The following is a 27,711-nucleotide window of genomic DNA, read 5'->3' on the forward strand; positions in this document are numbered from 1 at the left end:
ATCTGAATTCATCAATTGTGTGAATTGCTCAGGATCGCACCCCGTTAGGAAAAACATTATAGCTTCCAGGAAATATCCCAAAGTTGTCAGAAAAGTTTCTTCTGCTCTGCCTAGGAGTTGAAGCTGAGGTTGAGCAAGACTATGCTAAACAACCATCTCCGTTTTCTGTGGACACACTCAATCCCAAGCCCCAAAGCCCAAGAAAACAATCTGTCTAAAGTATCTTGTAAAGGCTTGTGCAGATGCGACTCTGTAGCTCCTGTTACAAATACTATACCATCATCTGCAAGTTGTCTTAGAGTGCAGCCTTCAGAGAGAAAACTGTCGATGTCGCTTACGTGGAAGCTATACAAAAGTGGGCTCAAAAATGACTCTTGCGGGAGGCCCATGTAAAAGGCCTTTCTAACTGCAATATCTCCGTGAGCAAAATTCTAATGTTTCTCACAAAGTAAGATGTTGTTCAAAAGAGGAGGCAGACCGCGGGAGTGCAATTTGTCTGACAAAACCTCTATGGAGACTGCATCAAAAGCTCCCTTTATGTCTAGAAACACTGAAGCCATTTGTTCACGTTTCGCATACGCCATTTGTATCTCTGAAAACAGCAAAGCAAGACAATCGTTTGTTCCTTTGCCCCTGCGAAACCCAAACTGAGTATCTGAAAGGAGACCAGTGGATCAGGGTTAAATAAAATAAATCTTGAATGAAATTGTTTCTTAGTCACTCTTTGTTTCATTTAATTTGATGACTAACCAGAACAGCGACTTTTTTATACAGTTAATGAGAAACTGGTAGAATGTACATTTTTGCTTAATGAACCCCAAAAAGGTTAAATTTACCTTTTTCCTTGGTGAAAAGAATAACGGTACAATTAACCTTTTTGGTAGCTATCAAGGTAGCTACCTAGGTGAATGAAAAAAAAGGTAAAATTTACTTCGAAAGAAGGGTGGAAAAAAACTACCCCAGTTACTCGATAAGTTTTCCTTTTTTATTATTTTTCGTGTAGATTCAGCATTAGATATCTGTTCAAGTGTAGAAAGAAAAAGAAGAAGGACCAGAAAGGTAAACAAAGTTATTATTCAATCTCATTTATACTTAAATATGTAATAACATTTCAATCATTTCTTAAATAAAGTTTAATTTTTAGCTGTGGGATGTTTCTTAAATTAATAAAAAATCAAAGATATTATTGCACCAACCGTAAATGTTCCTTTATAACAACACCTATTTTCTATGTAAATGCCGGTAAGTTTTACAAACTTGATATATGACAAATGTTTTCTATATTTAGTGTTTTGTCCAATGCAGCTCCGCACATTGGTCATCTTTATTCGGCGGTGATTGCAGATGCAGTACACCGTTTCAACAAGCTTGCCTCTGGAAAAGATGCACACTGCGCTTTTCTTTTCAGCACTGGAACCGATGAACATGGCACGAAAATTCAACAAGCTGCTGCTGCTCATTCCATACCGGTTGAGAATTATTGTCAGAACATTTCCGACCGATACCGGAAACTGTTCCATTGCTTTAACATCGACTATACGAGGTTCATAAGAACAACAGAAGAAGATCACACACATGCTGTACAAAGCTTTTGGAACACTCTTGAATCCAATGGCAGCATTTATTCGGCTCAGTATTCAGGATGGTACTGTATACCGGATGAAACATTCCTCACAGAAAGCCAACTCAAGGAGAATGAACGTGGGGAAAAGGTTTCTATTGAATCTGGTCATCGGGTTGAATGGACTCAGGAAACTAATTTTATGTTCAAACTAAGCAAATACCATGACGATGTACATCATTGGGTCAAAAGCTGTGAAAGTCGGATACAGCCCACTAAGTTCCAAAAAATTCTTTTGGACTATTTAGAAGAACCGTTTCCCGATATTTCAATTTCACGACCAAAAAGCCGCGTTCCTTGGGGCATAGATGTACCATCCGATGCTAGCCAAACGGTTTATGTATGGCTGGATGCTCTGGTAAACTACCTGACTGTGGTCGGATATCCTAATGCAGACTTCATAAGAAGTTGGCCTCCCACGTTGCAGATTTTGGGAAAAGATATTCTTAAGTTCCACGGTATATATTGGCCAGCATTTTTGATTGCTGCAGGATTGGAGCCACCCCAAAAGTTACTGGTACACTCACACTGGACAGTGGACAATCAGAAAATGTCCAAAAGTAAATTCAATGTTGTCGATCCAGAAGAAAGGGCTGCTTCTTACACTCACGAGGGTATCCGGTTCTTCCTGCTGCGAGAAGGTGTTGCTCATAGCGACGGTAGTAAGTTATTGATTTGTCTATATACCTTAGGAAGCAGTAATTGAATGAAATGAAAATTTGATTTCGAAATTGTTTTACTGCAGAATAGGTTGAACATTTTTATATAGGTTTCGGAACATATCGAGATACCAGAAAGAGCCATAGACATGGCAGTTTTATTTATCTGTACCGCAAACGACGTTTCAATTTCAATTAATAATTATTTTACTTCAGATTACAACGATACCAAAATTTTACGCATACTCAATGCAGAACTTGCTGACACACTAGGAAATTTACTCTCCCGATGCTGTGGAAAGGTTCTCAATCCAGAAGGAGTCGTCCCGTCTATAGATCCAGAAGCGCTTAAACATCTTGAATCATTGGATGTTACTAAGCGAGTGCTAGAACTTCTACATGCCTTACCTGGTAATACAGCTTATTCAATACTTCCTAATTAATATGTCAACCACGTTACTTTTTTGACCTTCTAGAAAAATGCTTTGGACACTATCGACAGTTTAATTTTCATTTCGTAGTAGATAGTGTTGTTCAATTGTTGCACTCCACCAATAATTTGTTTGAGACTACAACTCCTTGGAAACTGAAAGGTCCCGAACACAAAGCTCAACTTCAAGCTATCCTCGGTATCACCATGGAAGTCTTGCGACAAACCGGTATCATTTTGCAACCGATCATCCCCGCGTTATGCACACAGCTGTTGGATAAGCTAAATGTTCGCTATGAGCGGAGGTACTGGAATGATTTGAAAGTACAATGGAACGAAAGAGAGCGTCCTCTCGGATCTACCGATGCTGTCCTTTTCAGGAGGATTATAGTTCCCAAAGAACCCATAAGGGAAAAAAAGAAAAACAAAAAAAATGTATAGAACGACGAACACGCTAGAATACTTTTAAAGTTTGTTATTGATTATTACACCTTTCATGTTAACCGTATCAACAACAAGGCATTGGATATGGTTTTTAGAATAAAAAATATACATGCAAGTTGTCGACAGTTTTTGTATATTTCTACTAGCAGCAACCAGTTTGTTCTCAGAATTGAAAGGAATCCGCAATTTGTCACGTTCGACATCCATAACATAAAAATGAAGAGTAGAGTGGTACTGCACTGAACCCATGCAATTGTCGCTAAACAACAAATCGTTTAAAGTTTGAAGAAAATACTTCATAAAACATAGGTAGCACATCACCACAGAAAAAGAAAACGTCGACGTTCGATAATTACATTCTGGCAACTGTTATTTTCTGACGAGGAACTCTAAAAAGTAAATAATTTTATTGTGAGTGTTTAAATTGATATCGATATTAAGAAACTAACCGGATATGAATCACTCTTCTACGATCACTAGGGTGAATCAAATCTAGCTTCTGGCTCCATTCGTATTCCTTCCAGTCTTCCTTCCTTTTCTTGCGATCAAAGTAAGATATGATGCAGCTTACTGGAATCCAAAACAGTGCTGTCAACATGACGACGGCCACTAAAAATTGTAAGGTAAATTGTAAATTTTATTTTTCTACTGGTCCCATTTCGCAATACTTACTGACGATATTATCTCTTAGAAAACGCAATACTTTGTTAATATTGATCTCCTCAATAATGTCCCAGAACCGTTCCACCACATCTTGGATGGTTTTTTCGCAAACCCCTTTGTTGCAAAAACCTTGAATACACGGTGTACCATCGGGAAGCACATCTGGAGGCTCTACCGGGAAACACGTTTCATTGATGCTCTGCCTGCAACATCGTTTGCAAGCATCCGTCATTGTATCACACATGCAACTCTGCAGTCCTTGCGTTTCGCAATAGGGAATACATTTCCCATTGCGGCACTGTCCTCTTTCCTGGCACATCGTTCCGTCGCTCATCGGGGGACTCTTAGGACAGTCTGCATGATTACCGGTACATCTGGCTTCTTGTTCACAGGTAGTATATTGAGCTTCCCGACATTTCACCCCAGCCATCATGTATTGACAGTTTTGACAACAGGGAGAATTTTTGTCGCTGCAAACGGCACCTTGATTTCTGCGTAGCTTGCAATTTTTATCACAGCACGCATCGTTATCTTCCGTTCCTAGCAAACCAGCATCACACTGTTCGTCACCTTCCACTCGCAGATTGCCACAAAATGATTCCTCCGGTTCGGAAAAGCACCTCCCCGATTTGGCCTGAAGCACCTTCCTAATTGAACGCAGCGAACAAGGTGAAAACTTTTTGTTGTTCACATCGTATCCGCTAACCGAGTACGTGTACATCAGAAAGCTGCCTCCTTGGGAAGCACTGGGTGAACATTCTGGTATGTCAGGATCATGCTCGGAACCCCAATTATGACCGAACTCGTGAGCTGTTACCAAATCCGCTTCCCGCGTTATTACCCGTTGACCGTAATGATTGCGTGAACTGCTTAATCCCGAGTTCAGGTAGAGTGTATAACCGTTTTTGAAATATTCTAAAAAAAACACGCTTTAATATTCAAAAAACTCACGATTGACTTCTGAAAAAAAATTAATGCACCTGGTGTACAAATGCCACCGACAGAATTCCGTCGAGGGGAACCTACATAAGCTAAACCGAGAATACCACCCTCAAATTTAAGATCCGTAAACAAATGAGCTAGACAAAAATCTTTATGGCTGTATTCTCGTGAGAAAACCTAGTCAGTTTTAATAAATTTGTATATGATAGTTACCAAATCCACGCGATAGCATGAACAAATGGGAAATTGGTTTTAAAACTGTTCACAAAAATTTTATGTTACATGTGCATGACAAAAAAATCCTTTTACAGTAACTTACCTCTAGCAGATTTCTAACGTCCCACTTTTCCCGAACCATATTGTAGTGTGCTTCGCCGCCACGTACCCTGGTCGGTTCCGAGTGTACCACAATTTTCTTGATGACAAATCCCATACCCTTGAAGCCTTCTTGATCTGAGCGATCCTGCCATATGGTATCGTTGTAAATTTTGTGCACTCGATCGATGAGACTTATCTGAAATTGACAAAAACAAAAAAAAATTAAGTAAAATTTTCTACCAAGCTGTCAGATTTATTACCAAATAATTGATAGTAGTTTTGGTGTTGCTTCCACCCATTTCTTGAAAAAATCGATAGTCGGCAACTAGCAGTAGAGGACATCTGGTTTTGGTAGGCGTGTACTCGTACTGATCCGCCTGCCGCTTTTGACGACCTTTTTTGTTCTCGCGCTCTTTAGTAGGTTCAGTCCATACCGATTGCATTTCATCAAACCCCGGGTCATCGTCCAGATCTTCATCATCTCCGCTAGCTTCAAGCTCCAAGCCCTCCTTAACGTAACCACAAGTTCTCGGAACACCTCCTAGCTCACCACCAATGGCTTCTACGTCATCCCAACTAAATTTGATGTCAGAAGCCTTGTAGGCAATCATGTGCTTATCGCTCAAATCTCCCAAATGCCGCCAGGAAGGCTCGATGTGATATGTTTCGTCCGGGAGAAAAACCGACGCTGTTAGCAAACCGTTTTCAAGATGCGCGCTAACGTGTGAATTTGTTTCGCCAAACACTCGACCTTTGAAGAAGTTATCATGGTCCAAATGCACTATCGATTCTGTTCCGCTACCATCAACAGCATAGGCTCGGAAGTTACTATGAAGTACTTCTTTGTGCGGATGTAATATCAACCGGAAATGGCGACCTAGTACCTTGAATTCTACCTCTTTGATTGTGTTGAATGGGTGACTGCTAGGTTTCGCACCACGTTTTGTAACGCGATGGGTCAGGTCGTCGGTTTGAAGAGTTTCATAATGTTTCAGGTTTTTGTGCAGTTGGGCTATTGAAATCGAAATGGTTTTAGAATTTTTAGACGAAAAAATCAAAATGAAAACATTTTTATTAAAACTAAAGACATTTAGGGGGAACTTGTGTACTACCGGACACTTAGGGTTTTTAAGCAATAACTTCAAAAAGATATTTTTGTGAAATTTTTTTCTCTACCGATTGAAAGAGTAGGTATCAATATTATGATCTCTAAACAATATTAAAAAAAAAATAACAACATATTCATGTAAGAGAAATCATTATCACTAATTTTCAAAGTTGTGGTCTGCTAAATATTTACTTTTTTCCATTCGAAAAATCAATGTTGTCCGGCCATAGAAAAGTTCCCTCTAATTGATTCTGTCTCCTAGAAAAATGTACTATTGAAAAAACTAAAAATTGAAAAATCTTTTCGAGTAACCGTCAAATTATTTCTGTTGGATAAATAGAAAAATATATGTGAACAGTCGTTTTGATGTGGTCCAACAAACATCACAGACAGATCGATAAATGTCTTCAAAGAGAAACATCAATCGCGAAAATAATTTACCTTTTGTAACTGGTAGCGATCCAATAAGCGTCCAAATTATTACTACGACCACGGCACTTTGTCCCCACACTCCATTGTAACAATTTAGAACCATTTTGGTGAACTTTTAAAGACAAATTTCCTATAAACCTTTAGACGAAAAATTTTCAAATCACCTCCATGTTTGTTTTCCTTTTTGTTTGATGATGCACGCTCCTTTATTTCAACTCAAAATTAAGTTGCTTGGTTCAAAACAGCACAGGACAGAGTGCCTCCAGCTACGGGTGGATGCATATTGAGGAAAAGTAGGCAAGGGTTACCAAAAGTCGATGTCGTGGTAACCTTGGCCGCAACTACACAAATTGCTGCTAGCAATATTCAAACGATAGAGTACCGCATCTAAGGAATAATGATTGGACATGAGACGGGAAAATATACGAATAAAATCTCGACTCAGGTCAAATCTATTAAACCATGGTTTAAGGCTTACCCTTGGGATAATCGAGTGCAGCCACCGACCCAACTCATCCTCGTCCCATTTGCGCTGCCAGTTGACAAGAGAGTTTCTTCGAACTGAAAAGTAAAATTCGTTGAAGGCGATTTCACTCTGATATGTGTCGCCTTTCCATCGCCCCCACCTTTAAGAACCTTGTGTTTGTAGACACCTTGGTCACAGGCACTTTTTAAATCGCAGTGTCTAAATTCTTAAATAACTTTGATCTTTGTTCAGTGCATCTGCCTGAAAAATATAAACAAATCCCAACAAATCGATAAAAGGAATAAAAAAAAATTGAATTTTTAGATAACAATCTACAATAAAAGCCCTCAGACGGAAGGCTCGATTATAAAAGAAGAAAAATAAAATCTGTGTTCCTTGGTCCTATAATTTGGAAAGTTCATACATTACAAGGATGTTTTTACTTTTTGCAATCACCATTATCTGTTTCCTGTTGGCATTCACAGCACGAGCTACTAATTTTGTAAGTACCTCTGTTACTTGAGATTTAAGAATAATTTTATTCTTATTTTTTCCATGAATGTTAACCTGGGACTCCAGATAGTAGATCTCGTCATTCGCGATTCGCCAGAAACCCGAGCTCTGCGAGCTGAATCCGAGCTTACCCGCCGAGAGCTGTCCCGTATTTCTATGCGTGACGATTACATCAACTACGTGAAAGTGGAACGCAAACTGGTGGCCATCGATGCCAAACTAAACGAATCCAAGTCCCGTGATGCGATGCGTAGAAAGATCTACGAGTACGGTTTCCAGTACGGCACTTACGCACTTGCTTCGCTTGGTCTCGTCATTATATCTATCGGGTACCGCTATCAACCGGTGGTTGTTTTCGGCGACGGATTCAACTTTGAACCTTTCGGTAAAGCGTTAAGTTTTCCTACCGGTGTTTCCAATTCTGTGTCACCCGTTTGCTGGATTGTGGTTAACAACTTAGTAGCGCGAGCCATTGCCGGTTACCTTAAGTAGGACGAGTTGATTGAATAAAATAGGTTCAGATAAGTCTATTTTCGAGTTATGCTTGATTTTACTTTCGAAACGCCAGGCATGGATATTTTCTCACATGGACCCGAAAAAAATTCAACAAACTAAACAGTCCAACTCTATTTGTTTATTATATTTATAATATAAATTTTATATTAAAATCATACTTTTCCAACAAATCCAACTTCTTTTTCTATCCAACGCGCTACCTGAAAGAGTTGCTGCTCTGAGAAACTGGGTCCCATTAGCTGCAAACTTATTGGGAGACCTCGTTTCGATAGCCGAATCGGTAGGGACAGTGCTGGAATGCCACCCATATTGGCCGGTTGGGTACAAAAATCCTGCACAGCGCACTGGTCTCGATTATTACTCTGACAAAATTCTTCGAACGTCGGAGCTTCACTCAAGGTTGTGGGAGTCAGTAAAATGTCTACTACACGGAATGCACGCTCAAAATCTTCAGCAAGCAATCGTCGGACTTGAAGGGCTTTTTGGAAATATTTCTTGTAGTTTTTGCGCAATAAAAAGAAGTTGCCGCCCAAGATGCGATTTTTAACAACTCCGTTGAATCCCTCGGCTCGTGTTTTGGCATACAGTTGTTCGGTACTAGCATTTTCATCAGACCGATGGCCGTATTCGATTCCGTCATAGCGAGCCATATTGCTAGCCACTTCGCATTGATTCAGAATCGAGTAAACGAAAATTGAAGCCGAAGTATACGGCAAGGAAACATTCTTAACGGTAGCTCCACCTTCTTCCAACATGTCAGCAACCTTCTTCCATGTTTTAAGAACTTCATCAGTTAGCCCCTCACAATGGTATTCAACTGGAATACCAACTTTAAGTCCTTTTAGTGAGATAGCATGTGCTTCCGGTAGTTGCAGACAATCGTATGGTTTTGTGACCGTCGTTGAATCCTTCTCGTCTGACCCGGCAACTGCATTCATCATCGTAACACAATCCTCTATATTTCTAGTTAAAATACCAGGTACATCCATTGAGTTAACTAGAGGTATCAAACCGTGTCGTGAGAGCAATCCGTAAGTGGGTTTGAAGCCAACAACTCCACAATAAGATGCAGGATTCCTAGTTGATCCACCTGTGTCTGAACCCAGCGCCGCAAAACAGATACCAGAGGCCACTGCTACTGCCGACCCACCGGAACTACCCCCGGCAATTCTAAAGCCGTGATCGTTAAATTGATCGCTCCAGTTATTTTTTGTTGGGCCAAATATAGAATCGACGGTTCCTGAACCCATTCCAAACTGGTCCATGTTGGTTTTGCCAATAAGGATAGCACCCCGATCGACCAGTCGCTGATATACGGTGGCACTGTAGCGGGGTACGAATCCCTGAAGCATTCGGGAAGCGCAAGTCGTGTGGATACCATCAGTGCAAAAGTTGTCCTTGGATAAATACGACGAAGTTATTTTAACAGCACATAATCGATTTATAAACTTTTACCTTCACGGCTATGGGAACGCCATCCAAATCGCTTAAGGATGTGCCTCGATTAAGCCGGTCCGTGGATTGTTGGGCCTGTTGACGGGCTTCAGTGCCGCAAACTCGGACGAAAGCATTCAAATTGTGCAATCGCTCCGCCTGGGCTAGACAATGTTCAGCAACGAGCAGCGGCGTTGTTTGTTGCAGACGGTAGCTGTCCGCTAGCTGTATATGGACAAAAAAAAGCCATTTCCGTCATTACAAACATTTCCAACTGTGCATTTTTCACGCTCTTACCTCTTTAATTTTTTGTGGCAATCGCCGATTCATTTTACATACAATACTATGTCAATGCTCTGTTTTATTATAAACTTTTCAGAGTCGTTAATTTTGTTTATGTTACCATATTTATGTTGCCATATTCGTTTTCATCCTGGTGGTGCACCGGTAGTGCACCAAGTGCTGTCAAAACGTTTTTTTTATATGAAGATGACAGCAGTTGGTGCACAAAACCATCTTTCCACCAGATGAAGTTTATAGTTAGTAGAGTTGTTAATTTTGTTTATATTTAAAACAGGATGGATAAATACACGGAAAATAATAAAAAGGTAAAATTTACCAAGTTAGCAAAGGTGAACGCTCGTGAAAGCCAAAAAGGTAACTTCTACCTCTTCGAGGTGAAACTCACCTCACAGTGAGGTAAAATTTACCTGAATCGAGGTTGGAAAAAAGGTACAATTCACCGAGAAAAAAGGTGAATCCAAAAAAGGTAAATCTTACCTCTTAGCTGAAGTGATATGGTGGAGGAAGGAACACTCGCGGTTGAATAAAAACTACTTCGGAGACGATTATAAAAATAACAACGTGCACGCTAACTTTTGGCTACCCCTTAACGAATACTTTTGACCCGTTATTCATTAAGACTGGGAGAACTCCTTTTTAAGGATAAAGCCACTGTACCCTTTAAGGGGTACTCAGCTTGATAACGCTTGTAGCGGATTAAAATTACCCCTTATTTCAAACGCTCGTACCGGATGAAAATTACCCCTTATTTGAGAAGCTTTCGTATGGGGGAAATTTCAGAAGCTTCCAATGGGAAATATGTTTGCCGGGAAATAAATCACTACAAAATATTATATTCAATTTGATTTATTTAAAGACAAATCTATAAAAGTATGAATTCATTCATTTTTTTTTTTTATTTACCATCCACCGCCGTGAATCCGATCTCAAACAACAGCATATTTTCGTCACTGTCATCCGGAACAGTGCCAGTTCTGAAATAAAAACACGAATGATTAGAATTTCACAAAGGAAACAAAATAAATGCACAAAATACTTACAATTTTTCACATCAATGGCAATTTACCGGACAAATAATAACGCTTTCAATATGTAACATCATCCAAAACTACCCCTTTGAAGCGGACTCGAGCTTTTCGAAATAAAGGGTAATTTTGATCCGCCAAAAGGACCCTTTATTTGACAGATAGTGGAGGTTCTCAATAACGGGTCAATTTTACGCCTTTAAGGGGTAGCCAAAAGTTAGCACACACGCTAACTTTTGGCTACCCCTTAAAGGCGTAAAATTGACCCGTTATTGAGAACCCCCATGATCTGTCAAATAACGGGTCATTATATCGGATCAATATTACCCCTTATTTTAAAAGGCTCGATTCCCTTCAAAAAGGGCAGTTTTAGATGCGTTACATTAAAAGCGTTGAATTTGGCCTGATGAGAGATGTTGTGGTAAGTTGTAATTGTAAAAATTTGAATTGTATTCATTCCGAATTTATATTCATTCATTTCATTTCAGCAGCACAGCAAAGTGCCGGACGAGCCAGGCAGACACAAATAGATTTCAACATGAAACGCATAGCGGCGATCTAAAATTGAAGGTAAGATTGATAGTTAATGTTTTCTTAACTTAAAATCTAATCTTTTGTTTTCTTTCAGCTTTCAGGAGATAATTATAATATTCAAGAGAATATCATCTATCAATATACAAAAAGTTATTCCAGTGAATCCAAATTTAAAAATAATTGGCATCTCAATAAACAAAATGAAATAAAACATTTCGTTTTTATTTATTTTCCGGTGGTTGTGGTTTATTCTCTGGTACACTGAACAAAATTGGGCTATAAGCTTTATTAGAAATTCTAGTATTTTCGCACTACTAGAAAATCCAATACTTTTTATCAATAGAGAAAGGATTGAATTTATAGGAATTCCAATGAATTTTAAAGCAAGCCAAATTCATAAAATTTATTGTTTAATGTAATGAAATGAATAATTTTATCGCGTAATAAAATATGCTCATTCAGTTTATTAGTTTTATTCAAATTTATTTCCAAGTTGAATAATTATATGAAGTTTTTATTGATAGTTAATACATTTTATTCTCGTCTACCAAACAAACTCGATCGACAATTTCACACACAATTCACTGCTTTCTGGAGGACTAGCAATGTACCGACAATTCATCTGGGATATGCTCAAATTTTTCGTTTAAATCGGGTGTGGTTAAGGTGTTGGCCGCTGACCACATTTCGTATTGCTATCTGGTGTTTCCGTCTGCAGACTACATTAGATTTATTTTTTTCCGACTATTCTGACAATTTGATGTAATCTAAAAGCAAACCACAATTTCAATTTCAACATAAATTAATTTTTAAAATCGCGGATTACCTGTTCTGTTGTAGTATAAAATCGTACTCGCAGCCGCTCAAATCCGGAGTTTTTCTTCTGGGCTGCTACCCCTCTGGGATACAAAGATTTACCTAAAGAAGGATACATATATCATCAATATCCACGGCGCATTTTGAAATTTACCAATTTCTATTTCGATAATCACATTAAAAACAATTTACTTACGAATCGAAAAACCAACAAACTTGAAACGAACTCAAGTACACGGAAAGGACGATTTATCCCGCCAAATGTACTTTTTTTCAAACTGATGAAATTTATAGGAAATTCTTGTATACTTTGCTTGGCACAGAAAATTTTTGTAATCTATTGGACTTTCTTATAATTTTTACTGGATTTGTCTTTAGCTTCTATTAGTACCAGAACTATAAGATTTATTGGATCGATCTTTTAAATTTCATAGCCTGGTTTGGTTCAGTGTAGTTTTACAAAGATTGAAAACAAGCGGAACACCAACCCGGATCGGAACGAATATCGCAACCGGACCGATTACTGTCAAACTATTAGTTGTCAGTTTCATTCCTCCTCTAACTTTCGCCGAGAGCGGACACAAACGGTTAAAGCGAGTCAAGTGGAAGAAATTTTTTTTCGCGTGACGCGTCCCGAAAGGGGAAACCATTTTTGTTTCTGGTGGATCGCTATTAGTGCTAAATTCAGTGTTTAAATAAAAATCAATGTAAATATAGTTATAAAGAGAAACAAGTGCCTGTACATATATTTATATTTTTTTCAATAATTCTACTTCCTTATTAATTATAAAGCTAGTTTAAGTAAAAGAGAAAATTAGGTTAGGATAGTTTTTAGTGACGCTTGCTCTTGCAAGCATGAGCAGGAAAAAGGCAAGAAAACGTGACCGACCGCCCCCGGATAAAGGTAAGGATGAACATTCCCCTGACGGATCCCAGGAAAGTGGTGACTTCCGAGGATACGAAGATGTATCACCAGTAGAGAAACGAAAAAAGGCTAACGGAAACCCGGACCAAGACATCACAAACACACCAGCTATGACACATAACCTAAACGACGATAAAGATACACCAAATAGCACACACACTTACAAAACCAACACTGAACTAACACCAAGACCATCTCGTAAGGAAAAAATTAATGAAAATCAATCTGACAAAGAAATATGGATCCAGAACAAGCACTTTAATGTTGTCTTCCTGGAACCAATCCTAATCAAAGAGGGGCAAAAACTCCTAGAACCGATGGAAATCGGAAAATTTCTGCACGAAACCAAGCTAGACCAGTTCACGGAGCTGAAAAAGGCAGGGCAATACCGTTACAAAATGACATTTAATAGACCGAAAGACGCCGAAAAAATCTTGAATGCTACCTCGATTCTAAAAAATAATAACATGAAGGTGTTTATTCCAAAAATGTTGAGGGAAACAACCGGTATTATAAAAAACATTCCACTATCAATTTCGGATCCGGAGATTATTTTCAATGCGATCTCAGACAAAAAGATAATCAGGGTTGAAAGAATTTTAAAACTGAATAGAGAACGTAAGAGCGAAAAGGACGAACGTCTTATACCGACAAGGGCAGTCAAAATCACTGTTGATGGCCCAGAGCTTCCCAGGGTAATTCAAATATACGGGGTAAACACAAAACCAGAAATTTATATCTACCCAGTACGGGTATGCAACAAATGTTGGCGTTTAGGGCACAAAGCAGCGGCGTGCAAGGGTAAACCTGCATGCAAAGTCTGCGGAAAGAACATAGACGACAATCACACAGAATGTGAAGATGGCACCACCCCAAAATGTAAAAATTGCGGGGGAGACCACCTTCCAACAGAGCGTACCTGTTTGGAAAGAATTCGTAAAGAACACATAAACGCGGCCATGACTATCAACAAGATGACTTTCCAAGAAGCTGAAAAGCTTTATCCTAAGACGCAGAATCGCTTTGCTACCTTGGAATCCACCAAGGATTTCCCGGAATTAGGAGAACCAAGTAGCTCAAACACAAGCTTCAGACATGTAAATTTACCTACATTAATACCTAGAAAACCTATAAACTACAGTAAAATAGTAAGTACCAACAAAACACAAAAAATAGAACAACCAACAACCATCAGACAAAACTTTCCCAAACCCATCCCGGAAATACAACGTACACAAACAATAACAGAAAACCCACACCAAGTATCGGAGATTGAAAGATATCTTCAACAAAAAAACGAATCCCTTGAAAAACAATTACGTAATATCTTTGACAAAATTTCCAACAACACATCCGACAAACTGGATGCAGACCTTCTGTTAATCGAAATAGGCTCCTCTATAAACAAATTACTCCAAAACTCAGAATCCCACACCAATGACAAATAAACAGTCGAAATGGCATCCTTCAATAATAGCATTAATATAGCTCAAATAAATATTCGTAGCCTTAGACCTTTACATAAAAGAGAGTCAATTAAAACATTCATAGTTCAAAATGACATACATATACTTCTTTTGCAAGAAACCTGGCTCAAACCCAACGAACAATTCAAATTTTTAAACTATCACTTCATAAAAAATTGTAGGCCGGACGGGTATGGGGGTACAGGTATTATTGTACACCCCAATCTGATATTTGACGAAATCACAATTCCAAACGTAGACTTAGAAATTACAGCGATTAAAACGAAAAATACAAGATTCCCTATAACATTTATCTCTATATACATAGCACCAGACACAAATCTTGATGACATCAAAACATCATTACTAAACTTGTTTAAATACATGGACAATAATGTATCTGAAATAGTCATTGGAGGTGATATGAATGCTCGTAGCCCACTTTGGGATCGTGCAGCTCAAACAGAAAACCCGCGAGGCGAGTTTCTAAGTGACTTAATAATCGACTCCCATCTCATTCTATTGAATAATGGCAAACCTACTCGATGGCCAGACCTCAATCAAAGTCCAACTGCAATAGATTTGACCATTACGACACCCAGGATAGCTCAAACGACAATGTGGTCAATAAGCGAAGAAGACTTGGGAACTGACCACAAGCTGATACAAATCCAAATCGACAACTGCAACAAACTCAACAACAAATTGTCAAAAACATTAGTCTCTAAATCAAAAGTTATTAAAACATTAAACAAAATTGACCCCGAATCACTTAAAACAGTTACAGATTTGAATTCCAGAATAAACCAAGCAATAGAACAGGCAACATATACCATTCACTCAGATAGTAAGAAAAAGATAAAGCCATACTGGACAGAAAACATTAAAAAACTTTACGAAGAAAAGAATAAAAAACATATACAATTTCGAAAAAATTTGACCCTAAGAAATAAAATAGAATTTAAGAAAGCAGAAAAACATTTTATTCAAGCACTCAGAGAAGAAGTTTTCAAATACAGAAATCAAATGTTAAACGAAATCAACGAAGACACCAATATCAACCAACTATGGAATATTGTAAAAGCAATAGGAGCACTCAGAAAAATACTATTATGTATGCCATAAGATTCTCTTATGAAGTGGCGCCATAAGAAAAATTAATGAAATTCATAAGATTGTCTTATGACGCGAATGAATTCTGAAGATGAACGCCTACTTCAATGAGAGGTTGTTGCTTTTCATAAGAGATTCTTATGGAAACAGTAAATCACTTTCTAATAAGAAAAATTCTAGATTTTTCATGCTGAAAACATTCACTTTATTGTTTGCCAAATTTTTTTTTTAAATTGAATCATTCATGGTCACCATCAGCAGCGCATCAACAGACGGCTCCATCAAATTTATTTTTGCCGCATCTTAATCTTCGACCTTTCGTTTTTTGCCGATCAGCTTGCTGAAAAGTAAACAAATAATGTATATTAGTTTACTAATATTAAACGATCTCACCAAACACATCAAATCGAACTTACCATTCCGGAGATAACAATAACATTTAAAATTGAAGGGAAACTAGAATAACTATGAACTGGCGATTGCTTCGTACTGTTAGATGATGAAAAAAAAACTGATTCCATGAATGAATGTGTTCATTATTTTTTTCACAAAGCCGTTTCTTCTACTTTTCATAAGAACATCGTATGAAAATTGAAAGAATTTCATAAGACTCTTATGAAACATTATTTTGCACACTAAAAAGCGGTTCATAAGATGCATCTTATGAAAATTATAATAAGAATTTGCCTGAGTGAGGGAACTATCAATCTAAACAGAACACGGAATTATTAACTAACGAAAACTTAGCAAAAAAGTTCATAGACCTAAACTTTATAAGCGAAGATATTAGAGGGCTAAACATTACCAACTATAACGTAGAGAAAGAACAGTACATCAAGCCAATGAGCATTGAAAAGATGATTAAATCACTTAGAAGCAAAAAGGATAGGTCAGCCGCTGGCGAAAATAATCTTTCATACTTTATACTTAAAAACTTAAAACTAGACCTTATCACCAGAATACTCCAAATTACAAATGAAGTTTGGATGTCTGAAAACATACCTGAACAATGGTTACGTATTAAAGTGGTTCCAATATTAAAGCCAAATAAAGACAGGCTTTCAGAGAAATCCTATAGACCTATTTCTCTCATAAACGTAAATCTGAAATTAATCAATATAGAAATTAAAAATCGCATAAACAGCTTTCTTTTAGAAAATAATCTAATACCGGAACTTTCATACGGTTTCAGAGAAAAATATTCAGCAATAGATTGCGTAAACCATTTGAACAGTATCATCACAGAAGCCAAAAGAGCTAAATTGACGGTAGCAACGATTTTTCTAGACTTAACAAAAGCCTTCGACTCTGTAAACGTAAATATACTACTTAACATATTGGACAATATTAAAATTCCAGCAAAAATCCAGAGATGGATTTATCTCTATCTAACACAAAGGAAAGTTACAATGGAAACAGCCCATAACAAAATAACTAAACTCACAAATCAAGGCCTACCACAAGGTTGTCCCCTTTCGCCGTTACTTTTTAATATTTACACAAGTAGCTTACACAATATAACTACACATAATATAACCTTACAGCAATTTGCCGACTATTTTTCTATAACTATAACAGGAAAAACACTAAATGAAGTAGAACAGGAAGCAAATACAATCCTATCCAAACTTAAATCAGAATTACAAAATCTAGAAATCGGTTTAAACCCGGACAAATCAGCTTTTATTCTCTTTAATAGCAGAATAGAAGATAAATTAAACATAATAATAGATGGAATACACATTGACCAGAAAAACAATCACAGATACCTAGGATATATTATTGATAATAAACTATCACACAAAGCTCACGTAAGCTACTTAGCAGCAAAAACTAAAAAACGAGTTAACGTTATAAAAATTATCTGTAAAAGAAACCAAGGTGCACATCCAAAAACTGCCCTTAAAATTAACAAAGCTATCATCAGATCTCAACTAGACTACGGAATCACACTGTACGGAGGGATAGCCAAATCAAACATGAGCAAGCTAAATACAGTATACAACAATTCACTAAGAACATGTTTAAGACTATTAAAATCTACCCCCACAAACGTCTTATATTCGGAAGCTGGGGAAATCCCCTTAAAATTTAGGGCGGAATTTCTTGCCAAGAAAGAAATGTTAAAATCGTTCTCCTACAATAAACCCATTACTGGAATAGTCTCAAAATTCATTGAATTACATCAGCTTCCTAAATTCCACACATTTCTTGAAAAAACAATCTTCGAAAACAAAAACCTATTAATACAAACACACCAATCGTTCACAAACACATTTAAAAACGATGACAATATAATAGAAAACTTAAAAATTCAAACACACATATATGGATACAAGAATACGATGACTGATAGTGTAGCAAGAACAGTAACAATCAATTATCTTAACGAAAACTACAGTAGGTTCCACGCAGTTTACACTGATGGTTCAAAAACCGAAACCGAAACAGGCATAGGCATCTGGTTTCAAACAGAGAAGGAAGAATTTTCCTGCAAAGTAAATAAACACCTATCAATCATGAATGTAGAGTTGATGGCTTTAAAAACAGCAATTGAATTAATAAACACTAAAAAGGACACAGAATTCGTTATATGCACCGACTCAAAAGCCAGCCTGGAAAGCATCGCGAATAAGAAATTTAAAGACAACTATATAATATCCGAAATACTGACGAAGTTGAAAAATTCAAAGAAAACCATTCACTTTCAATGGGTCCCGGCCCATAAAGGGCTTAACGGAAACGAAAAAGCCGATCAGCTATCGAAGAACGGATGTACAAGTGAGAATATCATTTACTGTAAACTACCTTTAAACGATGGAATAATCCTGGCTAACAATGAAACCTTTAAAAACTGGACAAATGAATACATTATGGAATCCCAGAGCAAAGGAAAAAAATACTTTCACCTACACAGTACACCACATACAAGACCATGGTTCTACAACTTTAACTTAGAACTACACGAAATAATAACCCTAGGACGAATAAGAACCTTCCATACGTTGACTAAGATTAAACTCCACCAATGGAGACTTATTCAAGACGATAAATGCAGCGACTGCAACTTACCAGAAGACTTACAACATATTTTATTCGATTGTCCCAAATACGTAAATAGACCAAACTACACCTGCCTGACCAACCATAGTAGCATCGAGGAATTACTTAAACTAGCTAGCCTAAAAAACCTAAAAGAAATAGCAGAATTTATTAAAGTTAACGGCATTGTTTTATAAAAACGATACAAACACAAGTTTCTCTTTACCAACTATAAAATAATAACAATCACCACCTACCTGGATGGTGCCACGAAAGCGAAACGCCAAAAACAAAACGAAAAACCGAGTAAAAACAAAAGAGGCCGCTTGAGGCCCAAACACACCCCTTCAACTTGACAACCTTTGGCAGTTTAGCTGTTTTAGCTCGCCATAAAGAGGAGAAGAAGAAGAAGAAGTTGTCAGTTTGAATCTATCCGGTTTCTTTCTTTCTTTCTTTCCTCTACTTTATGGCCAGCTGTTTTAGCTAAACTGCCAAGGGTTGTCAAGTTATAGGATGGTGTATGCGGGCCTCAATTTTGCCTCTTAATCGATTTTACGTTTTGTTGTTGGCGTTTTCAATAGCGGCACCACCCCAGTAGGCGGTGTTTGTATTATTAAAATCGCGTGAAAGAGAATCTCGTATTTATTTTATCTTTTATATTATGATTCCGTTACTTCTTATAAATTCGGCTATTTCTTTATACGTCTTTACGCACGTTTGTTTAATTAAATCGTCTATAGTGTTGTGTGTTGAAAAACAGTTGAATTGAATTCTGTTTGTGTATTTTTGACAGTCAAATAATATGTGATTTAAATCTTCTTTAGCGTCGCAGTGGTCGCATTTGTCGGATTGGGCTATTTTCCATTGATGTAATTTAACTTTATTTAGGGTGTGGTGTGTTCTAATGCGTCCTAAAGTGACAATTTCGTGAAGTTCCAGATTTAATTCATTGAACCATGGTTTATTGAAAGGTTTATTGTGTATGGCAAAGTACTTTTTGCCCTTTGATAGTGACTCTGCTTTGTATTGATTTGTCCAATCTTGAAACGTTTCTTTCTTGGCCAAATTTATCCCATCTTTTAATGGGAGTTTACAGTATATGATATTTGTACTTGTACAACCTTTTTTTGAGAGAAAATCTGCTTTCTCATTTCCCATAATCCCTTTGTGGCCTGGTACCCACTGCAGAATTATGTTTTTATTTGAATTTTGGAGTTTTTTAAGTATGTCCGAAATGATGTAGTTATTTGAGAATTTTTTGTTTAAAATGCTATCTAGTCCAGCCTTAGAGTCAGTACAGATGACATAATTGTTGTAATTTTTGCTATTGATGATTTCTATTGCAGTTTTTATCGCCATAAGTTCGACGTTCATTATCGATAGTTCATCGTTTAATCTGCATGAGATCTCTTCTGATTCTTTTTGGAGCCAAATCCCTATTCCTGTTGTTTCGGTTTTCGAACCATCTGTGAAGACTCTATTGAATGTTTTGTACTTCTCATCCAGATAACTGTTTGTAATTGCTCTGATCATAATGTCGTTCATTGAATTTTTGTAACCGGGTATGCTACTGTAGATCTTTAGACTATTAATTTCATTTAATTGGTTGACGGTATCTGTATTTATGATTGACGGGTGTGTTTGTGCTAGAATATAGTTGTTTTCAAAAAAAGCTTTCTCTAGAAAGGTGTGATGTTTCGGTAAATGTTGTATTTCAATAAATTTGGATGTTATTTCTGTGATTGGTTTATTCTGTGTGTAGGACTTTAACATTTCTTTTTTTGTAAGGAATTCAGCTCTTAGTCTTAAAGGCATTTCGCCTGCTTCGGAGTATAGGATGTTTATTGGAGTGGATTTCAGTAATCTTAAGCAGTTTCTTAATGTTGCATTGTAAATTGTGTTTAGTTTAAGTAGATTAGATTTGGCTACCCCTCCGTATAGGGTGATTCCATAATCTAGCTGTGATCGAATAATTGCTTTATTGACTTTGAGTGCTGTCTTAGGGTGGGCTCCTTTATTTTTTTTACAGATCATTTTGATGATGTTCATTTTTTTTCTTGTTTTTGTTGCTAGATGATTGATATGAGGTTTATGTGACATTTTACTATCGATTACGTATCCTAAGTATCTATGGTTCATTTTTCTTTCAATTGGTACTCTGTTTATGTGGATATTCATATTATCTCCTAATCTTGCATAGAAAAGAATGTAGGCTGATTTTTCCGGATTCAACTCAATTTCAAGTTTTTGCAATTCGTTTTTGAAATTATCTAATATTATATTTGTTGTTATTTCAACTTCTTCGAGCGAGTCAGCTATAATAGTAATCGCAAAGTCGTCTGCGAATTGTTGTAAAATGACTTTGTCTGAATTTATTTTATGAAGGTTTGCTGTATAGAGGTTGAAAAGGGTTGGAGATAGTGGACAATCCTGGGGCAGGCCTCTGTTTGTTTGTTTAATTATTTTTTCATTAGCAGTTTCTATTGTGACTTTTCTCTGTGTGAGATATAAGTAGAGCCATCTTTGAATTTTGGCCGGTAACTTCATATTGTCTAATGTTCTGAGCAAAATTCCTATGTTGACCGAGTCAAATGCTTTAGTAAGATCGGCGAAAACTGTTATAACTATCTGATTATTTCTTTTTGCTTCATTGATGATCGAGTTCATATGATTGACACATTCTATTGCCGATGATTGTGCTTTAAATCCATATGATAATTCTGGTAGTAGCTTATTTTCTGTGATAAAGATATTTATTCTGTTCTTAATTTCTATATTAATAAGTTTTAGATTGACATCTATTAATGAGATGGGTCGATATGATTTTTCACATAATTGATTCTTATTGGGCTTGAGGATGGGTACTATTTTTATATGAAGCCATTTTTCGGGAATTTTTTCCGAGATCCAAATATCATTGTTAATTTTAAAAATTTTTGTAGTTAGTTCTATATTCAAGTTTTTTAACATAAAGTAGGACAGTTTATTTTCTCCTGCAGCTGACCTATCTTTCCTTTTGTTCAGAGATTTTCTCATATTTGCAAAATTCAGTGGCTTAGTGTACTTTTCTTCTTCTACATTGTAATTTGTTATATTCAGTTCTGTGTCCTCTTCTTGAATGAAATTTAATTCCATGAATTTGTTCGCTAGTGTTTCATTCGTAAGTAGTTCTATATTTTGTTTTCCTTGGAAATTTCCTCCAATTATTTTCACTATATTCCACATCTGATTGATGTTTGTGTCTTCGTTAATTTCGTTAAGCATTTTGTCTCTATAGTTGAAGACTTCTTCCTTTAGTGCTTTAATAAATTTCCTTTCAGCTCTTTTATATTCCAATTTGTTTTCTAATGATAGATTTCTTCTAAATGTTATGTGCTTCTTGTTTTTCTCTTTATAAAGTTGTTTTATATTATTGGTCCAGTATGGTTTCGTTTTCTTTTTACTGTTAGCAAATATGGTGTATGTTGCTCGATTTAGGGCCCTGTCTATTTCGCGGTTGAGATCATCAGGTGTTTCTATCGTATCTGGGTTAATTTCATTTAGGTATTCTATCGCTTTTGGTTTGCTTATAATCAGTTTGTTATACTCGTTGTGAAATTTATTGTAACCGTTTAATTGCATTTCGATAAGTTTGTGATCGGAACCTAAATCTTCATCTCTTACTGTCCATGTTAAATTTTGACTGATTGTTGGTGAAGCTAACGTAAGATCTATCGCTGTAGCATTTTGGTGTATGTCTGGCCACCTCGTTGGCGAGCCAGTATTTAAAAGAATGACGTTGTATTCGTCTATCAGTTCACAAATAAATTCTCCTCTCAAGTTTTCTGTTGTTGCTTGACTATCCCAGAGTGGGCTTCGCGCATTCATATCTCCTCCTATGATTATTTTAATCTGACCGTTGTCCAAGAATTTGAACAAGTTTTGTAAAGAATTTTTAATGTCTTCTAAAATGAGATCGGGTGCTAAGTACAGTGAAATGAATATTATTGGGGATTTGATATTTTTGATTTTTATCGCAGTAATTTCTAAATTTGTGTTTGGAATTTTGATTTCTTCATAGATTAAGTTCGGGTGAACCAAAATACCGGTGCCACCGTATCCATTTTGTCTGCAATTCTTAATAAATTTGTAGTTTAGAAATTTGAACTGTTCATCCGATTTAATCCAAATTTCTTGCAGTAAGAATACATGAATGTTGTTACTGGTTAGATATGTTTTGATTGCCTCTCTTTTGTGGAGTGGTCTTATGCTACGGATATTTAATTGTGCTATATTTAGGTTTTGATTAAAGGTTGTCATTTTTGTATCGAATTTTTACTATTGTTTGCTTGAGAGGGATTCAGTATGTTGTTTATAGCGGTACCAATTTCTATGAGAAGGAGATCAGAGTCTAAATTATTAGAAGTTTTGTTGGAAATTTTCTCAATTATATTTTTCAGTTGGGTTTCGATTATGTTATTTTTAAGTTGTAGAAGTTTCTCTATTTCCGAAACTTTGTGTGGATTTTCGTGAATTGTCTGGGTGTTTTCTGGTATTTGCTCTTCTCTTGGGAAGTTTTTCCTTGGGATTGGAAGTTTCGTTTGTGGTTTGCTAGTTTTTAATATTTTACTGTAATTTAATGGTTTGTTTGTTGGTATGTTTACGTGTCTGAAGTTGAGGTTTGGGTTTCTGATTTCTTCAAGTTCTGGGAATTCTTTAGTCGACTCAAGTAAAGCAAATCTATTTTGTAATCTAGGGTACAATTTTTCCGCTTCTTCGAAAGTCATCTTATTGACAGTCATAGCAATATTGATATGTTCCTTTCGAATTCGCTCTGGGCATTTTCGGTCTGTAGGAAGGTGACTTCCTCTACAATTTTTGCATTTTAGTTCGTTTTCGTTACATTCTTTGTGGTTTAAATCTTCAATCTTACCGCATATTTTGCAAGATTTCTTGCCTTTGCATGCTGCTGCCTTGTGACCTAGTCGCCAGCAGTTTGTGCAAACTCTTATCGGGTATATATACATTTCAGGCTTTGAATTCACTCCGTAAATTTGTATTGTTTTAGGTAATTCAGAGCCTTCCACTGTTATTTTTACTGCCCTAGTGGGTATTAGTTCTTCGTCTGATTCTTCCTTCTTTTCGCGGTTCAATTTTTTTACTCTCTCTACTTTAATGATAGCTTTATCTGAGATTACATTGAGCATTATTTCCGCGTCTGTGATGGACGTGGGTATATTTTTGATAATTCCGGTCGTTTCTTTAAGCATTTTTGGAATATAAGCTTTGATGTTATTGTTTTTAAGCATTTGTGCTGAATTCAATATTTTCTCAGTGTCTTTCGGGCTATTGTAAGAAAGTTTGTATCTGTATTGGCCAGCTTTTTTGAGCTCGCAGAATTGGTCTAGTTTTGCTTCATGTAAAAATTTACCTACTTCCATCGGTTCGAGTAATTTTTGATCTTCTTTTATTTGTATCGGTTCAATGAATATTATTTTATATTGGTTGTTTTGAATCCAAAATGGTTTGCCATTTTGGTTTTCATTCAATTTTTCTTTTCTTGATTTATTTTGATTAGTTTTGTTTGAGGTTAAGTGTGGTGTGTTTAAGTTTGACTTTTTCGTTTGTGAGGTGTTCATTGTGTCTGAGTCGGTCTCTGATTCTGAGTTTGTACTTGTGTTGTTTGTTTGACTATTGCTGTTGTTTGGTGTTAATGTAGTCGTGTCATCTTGAGGATTTTTTCCGTTGATCTTTTTGCGTTTTCCTATTGGAGAGTTGTCTTCGTAACCACGAAAATTCTCCGTTTCTGAAGCGTCTTCGTCGGATTTAAATTTTACCTTACCTTTATCTGGTGGGTTTCGGTTTCTTTTACCGTTTTTATCTCCGTTCATGCTTGCTGAGCAAGCTTCACTATCCTAAACTAACCTAATTTTTTCTATATTCACTTAAACTAACGTGGTAAAAACTTTATAAAAAAAATAGTATTAAAGGAAAAAACTTATTCTCTAAACTTAATTTAAATGGATTTAAAACTTGATTCTCTTTTCCGCTATTTACATTTGTAATATTTACACTGGAGTGAATACCACCGATTGCGAACTGCCAAAAACAAGATGGCTTCCCCTTTCGGGACGCGACGCGATTTTTTCCTTCACTTGTCTTCCCTTGAACAGCCGTATGTCGTGCGCTCTCAGCGACAGTTAGAGGAGGAATGTATCCGGTTTCCCTTCGAATTCTCTTAGATTTTTCTGACATTTCTCCGCTGTCATAAAATGACAGATATCGAAATCGATCAGTTGAGTTTCGATTAGAATTCTGTCAGTTTTTCTTTATGGCGGGTCATTTGAAAAACGATCTGTTTTGTTTTTTTTTTGTCGCACACACAGCGCGTGCAATTGGAGAAAAATAAAGTGAAACAAGAGGAAACAACGGTGGTAAGTTTTTATTTGAGAATTAAATGTAATTTTTGGGTTATTTCACTTTTAAGCTCTGGCCCTTTTGTTTTGTGTATATGTATTTATGTTTATGTTTATGTTTTTTTCAAATTTCAGCACAACATCCGAACCACCAGCACCAGTAACACCATCTGCAACAGCATCGGCACCAGCGACGGCATCGGCACCGGTGACACCATCCGCATCACCAGCAAAGGCATCGGCACCAGCAACGGCATCGGCAACGGCATCGGCTTGGCAGGTAAGTTGATGTTACCGCAAAACAAAATTTCGTTTCCGCGTTTCTAATCTGCCGAGTTTCAACTGTGCCGATTAGTTCGACATTCGGAAGCAGTTTCGACGGGCTACAGAACCGCCTCCAACCGGGGGAACTATGTGCCTTTTCACTGTTCGCTCGCACTCGCTGACTGAATGACATTAAGCCGAGCGAAGCAGCACATAGTTCCCCCGGCTGGGGCGGTACTGTGTCCCCCAGGAACTGCTTCCGAACGTCGGACTAGTCTGCACACAAACGAAACCAGAATTGAATAGGTATTCTGATTTATTTTCTTTTTCATTTCAGGTTCAGGAGCAGATGGTCTCGAATGCCCGTGTAAGCGCAGTCGGTCTGGAGGAGGAAGATATGGCGGTGGCGAACAGTGGCATGGGAGTGGGAACGCCAACAGAGATACCAGCAATACTGGAAATGATGGTCATTATTCCTCTCATTCGAAACATCACACAAGCAATCGAAATACTGGCACCGGCAGCAGCAACAACAGTAACTGGTGCCAAAGAAATAGTTCCAGCAGCCATCGAAAATCTGATAGTTCCCAGTTCCAAAATGAAACGTCCGTGCCATTGGGGAGTCCTAGGCCAGCCTTGGAGATGGATTTGATGCACCAGCTGCCACCAGTGTCCGCGATTGATTTCGATGAACCTTCGCTCCAATCAGTGGAAACAACAAGCACACAGGAGAGGAAACAACCGATCGAGGGCAGTAAAACTGGTGCAGTTTCCGGGGGTAAGTGTACACGTGTTGTACAAGAGAAGTTTTGTTTTGTCCAAAGCATGATTTTTTCTCTCTTGACAGTGCTGATTGGACACCAAACAGTCTCACAAGCGGGGGGTTTCAGAGATTTCCAGATGTGGAGCAAACTAAAGCTTTTGAGGACGAGCGGAATGATTCCCGGGTAAGTTTAATCGCTTGAGCATATTTTTCTATTAGCCAACATCTGTATTATTTTAGTAAACTTCATTTTTCTTTAGATTAATTGATAAAAAAAAATAATATAAGTACATACATAGAGATTTTAATTTTTTCTTATTTACAGCCGGAGAGTAAAACGGAAATGTCCCCTCAGGAGACGGAATTGATCAAACTGATTCAAAGCGGCGTTAAAAATGATTGGTGATACTGGGCAGCCATCCTGTTCTGTTTCTGCTGAGCCAAACAGTGGTAGTAATTTGGCCAACAGTCAAAACCGCCAGGCGACAATCGAGCGAAGTGCCGAAGAAATCACTCGAAAGCTCATAAATCAATTGACCACGATGAACAAATATAGTTTGAAGCAAATGATCAACAACCCAGACAGCAAATATGAAACTGTCCTGAGAACTCACGCCCGTCAGAAGCTGCGGGCCGAAGTTCGACGACAGCTTCGTAACTTTAGTCAAAACGAAAACACTACACTGGCGAAAGCTGCCTCGGATGCAACTACGCGGAACCGTCCCACGTCCGATTGTGACAGCGGGGGCTCCCGGAGGAGCAGGCGTAAGAACTACACCGAACAATGCGATGAGTAGCGATGTAGCCGGTGCTGTTCAACGATCTGTATCGTCCCTTAGCACTGTGCCCGGCAGCAGTCCAAACATGAAGAAAATCACATGCTACGAAACTTGGTTAGTTAGACGTCTACAAGCGACACACGACATTTAAAATCTAATCATCACTATTTCCTCCTTTTAATCCTCTAGGTACGTTATCAATATACCGAATGCTGATGGGAAACCTGAGCGACCATCGTTTGGGATGACTATGATTGGGTTAGGTAACGAGGCAGCAAAGTTGCAGCTTCCTCCGGAAGAGTGGTCTCACAAAATAATCCTCACCAAAAGGAAACATCCGCCCGACGAGAGAGATGAAGTCTTTAACGGGGATGTTGAAGATCGCGCTACCAACGAAGACGAAAAACGCAACTATGAGCCATGTAATATTATGTTCCAACGGCGGACGGCCATCCCAGGAAAGTTCAATCTGCAGTATGATTGGGCTGTTATCTTCAAAAACGATACATTCTTCATCAATGTTGATGGCAAGAACTGCCAACTCTTGGGAGCTCCCAACAAGCTTGCAGATTGTGCCGACATCGAGACATTGCTGTTGGTTGTTGACTATGACAATCTAAACAACTCATGCGTTGAACTATCAGCTTAGGATGCTCTGTACGGCACAGCAGCAGATGCCGAACCACCCGGGATTGCCGCGCAGTTTGATCGCGGTGTTGTATTATGACGGAAGGAAGTCG

At 37.6% G+C, this 27,711-nt stretch overlaps 4 protein-coding genes across 8 annotated transcripts; 2 read left to right on the forward strand and 2 right to left on the reverse strand.

Annotated features, from left to right (window-relative positions):
• Positions 1–1,034: 1,034 nt before the first annotated feature.
• Positions 1,035–3,547, forward strand: LOC129740270 (methionine--tRNA ligase, mitochondrial). Its single transcript, XM_055731877.1, has 5 exons — positions 1,035–1,059; positions 1,145–1,242; positions 1,306–2,283; positions 2,497–2,691; positions 2,757–3,547. Exons 2-5 carry the CDS (start codon positions 1,152–1,154, stop codon positions 3,149–3,151), a joined length of 1,659 nt encoding a protein of 552 aa, XP_055587852.1. The 5' UTR covers positions 1,035–1,059; positions 1,145–1,151; the 3' UTR covers positions 3,152–3,547.
• LOC129740269 (ADAM 17-like protease) lies at positions 3,271–6,810 on the reverse strand. The gene is made up of 7 exons (XM_055731875.1): positions 6,627–6,810; positions 5,338–6,089; positions 5,079–5,273; positions 4,798–4,936; positions 3,827–4,732; positions 3,604–3,763; positions 3,271–3,543 (listed from the first exon to the last, which is right to left on the reverse strand). Exons 1-7 carry the CDS (start codon positions 6,718–6,720, stop codon positions 3,507–3,509), a joined length of 2,283 nt encoding a protein of 760 aa, XP_055587850.1. The 5' UTR covers positions 6,721–6,810; the 3' UTR covers positions 3,271–3,506.
• A 512-nt stretch (positions 6,811–7,322) lies between these two features.
• Positions 7,323–8,126, forward strand: LOC129740275 (guided entry of tail-anchored proteins factor 1). The gene is made up of 2 exons (XM_055731890.1): positions 7,323–7,585; positions 7,663–8,126. The coding sequence occupies exons 1-2, from the start codon at positions 7,517–7,519 to the stop codon at positions 8,086–8,088; spliced, it is 495 nt and encodes a 164-aa protein (XP_055587865.1). The 5' UTR covers positions 7,323–7,516; the 3' UTR covers positions 8,089–8,126.
• A 72-nt stretch (positions 8,127–8,198) lies between these two features.
• On the reverse strand, positions 8,199–19,018 carry LOC129740273 (glutamyl-tRNA(Gln) amidotransferase subunit A, mitochondrial). Of its 5 annotated transcripts, none has more exons than XM_055731887.1 (4): positions 18,801–19,018; positions 16,731–16,831; positions 9,568–9,771; positions 8,199–9,509 (listed from the first exon to the last, which is right to left on the reverse strand). In XM_055731887.1, exon 4 carries the CDS (start codon positions 9,462–9,464, stop codon positions 8,265–8,267), a length of 1,200 nt encoding a protein of 399 aa, XP_055587862.1. In that variant the 5' UTR covers positions 9,465–9,509; positions 9,568–9,771; positions 16,731–16,831; positions 18,801–19,018; the 3' UTR covers positions 8,199–8,264. The 5 variants fall into 5 exon arrangements, with proteins under 5 accessions (XP_055587862.1, XP_055587859.1, XP_055587861.1 ...); XM_055731884.1 differs by having other exon boundaries at positions 16,731–17,036; XM_055731886.1 differs by lacking the exon at positions 16,731–16,831.
• Positions 19,019–27,711: the final 8,693 nt, after the last annotated feature.

Source organism: Uranotaenia lowii, chromosome 1 (assembly GCF_029784155.1).
Source record: "Uranotaenia lowii strain MFRU-FL chromosome 1, ASM2978415v1, whole genome shotgun sequence".
Lineage (NCBI taxonomy): Eukaryota > Metazoa > Arthropoda > Insecta > Diptera > Culicidae > Uranotaenia > Uranotaenia lowii.

Coding starts and splice junctions, on each gene's coding strand:
- LOC129740270 (XM_055731877.1), top strand. CDS start 1,152: ATGTTTCTTAAATTAATAAAAAATCAAAGATATTATTGCACCAACCGT. Junction 1,243..1,305: donor TATTTTCTATGTAAATGCCG/GTAAGTTTTACA, acceptor TGTCCAATGCAG/CTCCGCACATTGGTCATCTT. Junction 2,284..2,496: donor TGTTGCTCATAGCGACGGTA/GTAAGTTATTGA, acceptor ATTTTACTTCAG/ATTACAACGATACCAAAATT.
- LOC129740269 (XM_055731875.1), bottom strand. CDS start 6,720: ATGGTTCTAAATTGTTACAATGGAGTGTGGGGACAAAGTGCCGTGGTC. Junction 6,090..6,626: donor ATCGCTACCAGTTACAAAAG/GTAAATTATTTT, acceptor CGATTTCAATAG/CCCAACTGCACAAAAACCTG. Junction 3,544..3,603: donor AGAAGAGTGATTCATATCCG/GTTAGTTTCTTA, acceptor TTTACTTTTTAG/AGTTCCTCGTCAGAAAATAA.
- LOC129740275 (XM_055731890.1), top strand. CDS start 7,517: ATGTTTTTACTTTTTGCAATCACCATTATCTGTTTCCTGTTGGCATTC. Junction 7,586..7,662: donor CAGCACGAGCTACTAATTTT/GTAAGTACCTCT, acceptor CTGGGACTCCAG/ATAGTAGATCTCGTCATTCG.
- LOC129740273 (XM_055731883.1), bottom strand. CDS start 9,876: ATGAATCGGCGATTGCCACAAAAAATTAAAGAG. Junction 9,772..9,843: donor TGCCACAAAAAATTAAAGAG/GTAAGAGCGTGA, acceptor GTCCATATACAG/CTAGCGGACAGCTACCGTCT. Junction 9,510..9,567: donor GCGTTCCCATAGCCGTGAAG/GTAAAAGTTTAT, acceptor TATTTATCCAAG/GACAACTTTTGCACTGATGG.